This window comes from Trichechus manatus, unplaced genomic scaffold (assembly GCF_000243295.1).
Source record: "Trichechus manatus latirostris isolate Lorelei unplaced genomic scaffold, TriManLat1.0 scaffold00101, whole genome shotgun sequence".
NCBI lineage: Eukaryota > Metazoa > Chordata > Mammalia > Sirenia > Trichechidae > Trichechus > Trichechus manatus.
The window spans coordinates 7436975-7444410 of record NW_004444037.1 but is presented as its reverse complement, the minus strand read 5'-3'; the positions used below and the strand labels follow the sequence as shown (position 1 = coordinate 7444410).

At 35.8% G+C, this 7436-nt stretch overlaps 1 protein-coding gene across 3 annotated transcripts in view; it reads right to left on the bottom strand.

The window, feature by feature from the left end:
- Window positions 1-7436, bottom strand: part of SCFD2 (sec1 family domain containing 2) — a 547542-nt gene that overhangs the window by 262702 nt on the left and 277404 nt on the right. Inside the window, exon 6 of one of the 3 annotated variants that reach the window (XM_023737348.1) lies at window positions 7-492. The exons of the other annotated variants lie outside the window; for them this stretch is intronic. Within the exon in view, the coding sequence (XP_023593116.1) occupies window positions 371-492 (122 nt within the window). The 3' untranslated portion in view covers window positions 7-370. Of the gene's footprint in view, window positions 1-6; window positions 493-7436 lie in introns of those variants that run through there. 3 annotated transcript variants of the gene reach the window in all.

Below are 7436 nucleotides of genomic sequence, written 5' to 3'. Positions count from 1 at the left end.
GGCATTTAATGAAATCCGAGCCTATAAAGGGTCGCTCTCCTCAGTCTTAATTTTCATGAGTTACAAGAAAAAACTGTCATAGTTACAACTTTTCATTTAGACATCTGGGCTGGTTACTCCACCCCCTTTTAGTCCTTTCCAAAGAAACCTTTTACACACAAAAACATTCAGTTATTTTCTTTGGGCTACAAAAAAAAAGACCCAGTCTTATAAAGTAGGTGTTTTCTACAGCGTCAAGGTTGATGAAAACCATACCCTTGAACAGGAAGTTCAAAAGACAGAGAATGGCAGGCCAGAGCTGACCCATCTGCTATGGAAACATGTTACCATCCTGCGAGGGCCAAAACTACTGACAAGAACACACCATTATTTATGAAAAGCCTCTGCTCCCCAGTTCTCCATCAGACATGTTCCCCCGCCGCGGCCAGGCTGAGCGAGCGCTGATATCGGGCTGGCGTTGTGTCCTCCTAACTGTCAGGAGCAGAGGTGTTACTGAAATATTAAGAGGAAAATGAGAGGGACTGACCACTCAGTGGCAAAAGAAGTCATTTTAAAAGCTGTGAGGAAAAAAAAGACCTGCCAACTCCAAGCATTTAAATATAATTGTCAATCAAATGTGCTGAACCTTTAAATTGCGCTAGAGCAATTCAGCACCACGTCTCTACCCTGGCCTAGAGCAGGCTGCTGGCAACTGCACTTGGGTTTATCCAGTGGGCTTCTTTTACCTATTTGCCTTTTTTTGAGAACAAATTATTTCTACATACAGCAGCAGAGTAGAATCTAGATACAATAGGCGTTATGGTTATGCTAATTTAAATGCAGCAGAAGTCATTTATAGATTGCTCAAAGTATGCCAAGAAAAGGTTTAGAAATACACTTCAGCTATAAGATGCATATTGTACTAGAATCTAATGCCATCATCATAGAGCTTGCATTGTATTTTCCTCCTATAAAGAAGAACTTTCCTTTGTTTTTCTGAGGGAATCAGCATTGGGGGCTACATATATAGGTAATCAGTGTAAGTGTGATCACATTTAATTCTAAGATCTCACAGTATCACAGTAAAAATAACATAAAAATAGGAGTTGTCCACATGCAGTTACTTCAACTTTGTTGTTAACTGTCGTTGAATCAGCTCTGCCTCATGGCGAACTTAAATATAACAGAATGAAACACTGCCCGATTCTGTGCCATCTCCATGATCGTAGGTATGTTTGAGTCCATTGTTTTAGCTATGTGTCAATAAAGCTCATTAAGGGTTTCCATTGTTTTCTAGTGATTGGTCTTTCCTGATGTATACATGTCCAAAGTAAGTGAGTCAAAGTCTTGCCATCCTCTCACTTCTAAGCAGCATTCTGGTTATATTTCTTTTAAGACTAATTTTTTTCTTTCTTCTGGAAGTCCATGGTAGATGAGGGCTTTTCAGATTTTTTAATATGATTCCTTTAAGTGCTTGACTATATTTAATAGGTCATATTTCAGTTTTAAGATCTAATTTTTACTCTTCCTTTTCTCATATCAAATCTGAACAAGTTTTTTTAACAAATCATGGAAAACTCCAGTATACCCTGCTTTGACAAATGCTCAATCTTCTCTATAGTATTAAAGCTACTTCTGTCTTTCCAGGAATCATTGATGTTTATTTCTGGAAAGTCATGTAATGCAATCATCCCATATCAAGAACGAGACCTACAACAATTAAGTAATTTGCAAAAGGTTATGTAATTAGCTATCATTATTAGTTTACTGGATTTTACATCTAAAACATATACCAGTTTTCTTATGATAAACTGTAAGTCTCACTTTTCAGGCCAAAACTCTACATGAGAACTTGTGTATGCCAGGCTTGGCCAGGTGTACTGTGATCATTGTCAAGCTACAGCATGTTTAGGAACATCATAAAATCAGGATTATCACCACTGGAACATCATAACACTTTGTTGATTTTTCTATACCCTTCACATTGTCATCAGGAACTAGTTATTGATTAAATTAGAAATCTTTTTTTTAAAGGGGGGGGCACCATCATTTGTGTTGTACTCTGATATACCAGTTGCCTTACTAGTCTCATTTTACTAACAAGGAACTGAGGCTCAGAGAAGTTAAGTACTTGTCTAAGATCACAAGGCAGTAAGTGGTGGAACCAAATTTTAAAACTAGGTCTTTTTTTTATATCATCCACGCTCGTATTCTTTCTACTAAATTAAATTGCCTTCACTCTCAATTTATCTTATTTTCATAGCAAATAATTCAAATTACTACAGTCTTTATAGGTCAGAAACCTACTTTTGTTCTAGAAACAGCAAGTGAGCAGCCATAATTAATTGTTACTGAACAATTTGTAGCAAAGTCCAATTTTAAAGTTTTCATTTTGACGAAGAGATAATCCATAACTGAAAAAGTTATTTTTTATTTAGGTGATAAAGTACTTCAAGTTTTCAATTTTTACACTGTGTATTTTCGTGCTTGTCTATAATAATAGGGTCCAAATTGGAAATCCTACCTTTTATAGCAAATCAAGATGCATTTCCTTAGGCACTTTTGCTGTTAATGCTGGAAGCAGTTCACATTAATCATCTTACTTATGATAGTAAGTCTATAGGATAGATGCCATGACCAGCCCCACATTACAGATAGAAATCCTGAGGTACAGAGAGGTTAAGTAACTTGCCCAAGACCACACAGCTAGTAAATGGTGGAATCAGAATTTGAACCCATGTGATCCGACTCCAGTATCTATGGTCTTATTCACAAGGTTGTATTTCTTAATAAAATGAAACAACCTGCCAAATAGCTACAAACTGTTCTTTTACTAGAGCCCACTGGATTAAGATTGTACACAGAATGAGCTGTAAATCAAACAAGAATCCGAAGTTATTTTAGGTCTGCAATGGGTTTTTCATGTGATACCCTGCAATTAGACTGTGTGTACTATCAACAGTTACAATGCCTCGGCAAAGAAAGCTAGGGAAGGTCAGACTCAGAGTTTCTTTGACTTCTTGTGGTTGTCCTCATTCTCTAAAAGCTACTCCCCTTTTACTAGGGTGGGGTCTGAGCAGTGTTGGAAAGAGAGAGGCTGTCCAGTGCATGCGGTCATTCAAGCACCCAAGAGATTTTTTTTTTTTTTTACAACTACAGTAATCTAAACTGAAAAGTAAAAGTTATCAAAAAAAAAACAAACAAAAAAAAAAACAAACTCATTGCCATAAAGTTGATTCTGACTCCTAGCGACCCTACAGGACAGAGCAGAACTGCCGCATAGGGTTTCCAAAGAGCAGCTGGTAGATTCCAACTGCTAACCTTTTGGTTAGCAGCCATAGCTCTTAACCACTGTGCCACCAGGGCTCCATGAATGGTAATTATTGAGTGCTTTGGATAAAAGTTATTCAAAGCACCCAATAATTATCATTCTTTATATAATTCCTGGCATAACCATTATTAGACTCTTAGTAAATGCTCCCCCTCCTCCCCTTACACTACACTTTATAAACATGGATTTACGATCCAGTTTGAAATTCTTAACCGAGAGCATGAGAAAGTCACTCTGTTCATTACAAATCACCACTGAGACAAGACCCTAGGGGATGTTTGATGCCTATATGGCATATACAGATACATATCTGTGCTATGTAGAAAACACATATAATAAGATATAAATACATAAACATACATTTTAATATACATATGAAGAAACTCATTTCCTCACTGTGGGAATAGTTAGATATTCTTTTTGCATAACACATACAGACAGATGGTTAGGATTAACATATTTGTTTAAAGGTAATGCCAGTGCAGCTTTGCCTTTGTAAAAGGATACCTTCACAGAGAACCTAGTGTTCTAATAATGAAAATACCCTCCTCCCCTCTCCACTCCCCTTGACAATTGCTCCTTAGCCTAAGTATACTCTGAGTTCTCATCTCATGTTTAAATTTTTAATAAGTATCACCATTTATAATTACCAGGTTCACTCTTTGTTCAGGGGTAAAACAAACATTTCATAAACTATGGGTTATCAATATCCTCTCAACCTCTACTCAGGAATCCAAGGTCTTCTGGTTCCAAAGGTCTTAGATACTTGCACAAAACTTTAACTTTGTTGTATTATAGGATTTTGTAGTATAATTAGAATATGTTCTTATAGGACTTAAAAAAAAACAAATTATTCTCCATAATATAAACATTAATTACTTTGTACTCAAAGTTTCAAAGCAAAATATCATTTGTAGAAACAGGATTTTTCAAATAGCCTAATGATTTTCCTCTTACCTCTTCAAATGGCCCAAAGTTACAAAAGGGAAAGTAGGACACATTGAAGGGCCCTTTTCCTTCTGGCCCATAAAGAAATGGAGGAGGGCAATGATTCTTAATACTCATAATACAAAAAGACTGGGAGGGGATGTGGGAAGCCTTCATTTAACCTCTGAGAACTATTTTTTAATTCAGTTAGGAGATATGTCAACAACTGAGTTTCAAAGTCTCAAAATAAACATACTGCTGGGGATGCACTGTCAATGATATTTTAATATAAATAGCCCTTTAGGGAATAGAAGAGTTAGTCTGGTGTGGCTAACCACTCTAGAAAGGCATTAAAAGCAAAAACACACAATACAAAATTACCGTATTTCATCAAATCCAAGACACCATCAATTGCAAATACATCTGAGAGACATTAAAATTTGAAAGAAATGTGTATCTTAGAGTAGATAAAATAGAGTAAGTATATGACAGTTCCAGCTTCAGGGGGTATCCACAACATTATTTCAATTACTTTTTGCAAACCACAAAATCTACCTCCTAATGCCCCGTAAATACAATCATGGTTAAATGGACCACACTTACAGCAGAATTCCAGGCAACAAGTCTAGGTGATTTCTGTATAATTTGTCCTTTTTATTCTGGGAGGAATATTTGTTATCATAAACAATTAATAAACTTAAAGATTTTTACCTTTTAATAAGACCTCAGGAGGAAATCAGAACCCTGGATGATTACTGTATTTCTATTTCAGAATGATTCTTGATAATGCCCTTTGAGACAAAAAAGTTTTAAATTTTGATGAAGTCCAATTATGCTGAATTTTTTAACCAAAAAAAATTTTATGAAGTTTTTTCATTTTGAAAAAGTAACTAAAATTAAAATGCAGGGCTTTTTACAGTTATTCTTCTGGCAAAATAACTGGAGACAGTTTACAATTCCTCTACTGGCACAAAATAAAAAGCCAAATTGCCCTGTTTAATTCTGTAGTTACAAGAGACAAATATCTATAAAATGGGCAAATCAAAAATTTCATAGTCAGGAAACAGCAAATTCATTTTGTCATAAGCCATCTATTACAAAAAAAAAAATTTCCTGCTTGTAAAATTTCCATATTTTTAAATTAGTTTTGGAACCTGTATCTGGAGTAAATGCTAATGTTACTGATTCACAGAATATATTTGCTTGCCATCATTTCTAAAGAAGTAGAGTTATAGAAACATATTTCCCCTGCTACATTTCAAAACATTCTCAATCATTAAAAGAAAATTAATTTTAAAGATATTTGTGCCAATATATATGATATATTTGCTTCTTCTACAGAGAACTGTAAGAGCCAGGACTTCGCTTTGGTAATAATGAAACAGCTATGGTGACTTCCAAGCACTATATAGTTCTGTAATGGAAAACAAGCTGTAGAAGTTTGAAGGTTTGTCAGAAACTGCGACTTCTGGGTGGCAAGTAGGATTTCACTAGGCCCAAGGGACATTGCAAAACCCTCTTCCCAGACATCTGTTGCTTTGTATCTGCAATTCTGCTGCAAGCCAGCCAGAAAGAGGACAACAAGTGAAAACTATTTTGGCAACAAAGCAAAAAATAAGAATCTGAAAACAAACATCTCCCCACAAACTGCTGAATTTTCTGTTGGATTCAAATTGTACGTGGCATTATTTTTAGAAAATGCACATGCTAAACTCATTGAAAAACATCAGAAGGAGGAAGGAAAGTTACCCAGGAGGGATACCTTTTCAGGAAGCAACCTGTTTACTTGTGTTTCCTTATAAGACAGAAGCTCCTTGAGATTAAAGACTAAGTCTCCTTCACTCTGCATTCTAGAGCCTTGGTGCTTGCTAAATAAATACGTGAAAGAAGAATGTGGGAAAGGACCATAAAATCTGGATAGGAAAGACATGCACTAGAATGAAAATGCCTACAATATGGGACTTGGGATGGGGAAAGAATACTGACTGTGGCAATGGTATTCTAGAGTGAGATATTTAATAACAATTCACTCACTTATTCAACAAATATTTGTGGAAAAACTACCATGGGCACGGTTTGAGGTGCTGGGTATACGCTATGAATAAAAGAGACCATGTTCCTGCCTTCATGAAGCTTACAACTAAAAGCTTATATTTATGGAACACTGAAGTGTGCCAAGCATTGTATTCAGAGTTTTAGATGTATTATTATCTCCTTTGAGCCTCATATCAATCCAGTGGGATAAGCTGCCATTATTATTCTCATTTTACAGATCAGACAACTGAAGTTTATATTAAGAGACTAGCCTAAAGCCAGAAATCAGGGACTTAAACTCAGGTCTGCCTGACAACAGATCTTCACTTCTAATCTTCATGGCTGCACATTCCATCACAGATTTATCATGTAACCTGAAGACCATACTCTTATAACTGCTATGCCATATAATTTGGGACAGAGACTATACAAACGGGTGTTATACCATCTTATACTACATTATACTACTAGAGCCATTCATACGTGAGAGAGAAAACCTTGAGATTTGTAAAGTTTAAACCCATGGGCTCAAGAAAGGGAACTTAGTGTTTCTGATGACTATTGAAAGGAGAGAGGTGAGAGTTGGTAGATCCAAAGTAATAGGGATGTTCATAATTGATGGGAAGGATTCTGTGAGTTTTTCTAAGATGGAAGAGAGCTCTTGTCCATTAAGGGTAAAGAATTGATTCTCAGGATGTGGGGAAAAGAGGATAACAGATAAAAGAAGAAATCTGACAAGCCTTACCCTACGGAGGTGGATAGATCCCAAAATGAATATTAACAAGAGATACAGAATGTGAAAAAGCTGGAAAAGAAAATCCCTCAAGTGTATATTGTCTCTGATAGGTCTTCCAGTAATCCAGACTCTGGAAAAAACCTTATAAAATATTAATATAATTCTCCAGAGATATCTACATAAATTCCATGGCTAAATAAAAGTTAATTATGACTTACTGTTCCATACAATGGCAGTTTAGTTCAACCTTCAACAGTTCAAATTTAGAACACCTAAAGTCCCATCAGAGTCTGGTAGCTACAACTTTCATAAATATGCTTTGGTGACCTGTGACATAACAGAGACAGAACTGAGGATTCCTGGGAGAAGAGATGCCATTTGAATTATATGGCTATAGAATCTGGTATTTATAATTCGTTTTATTAATAT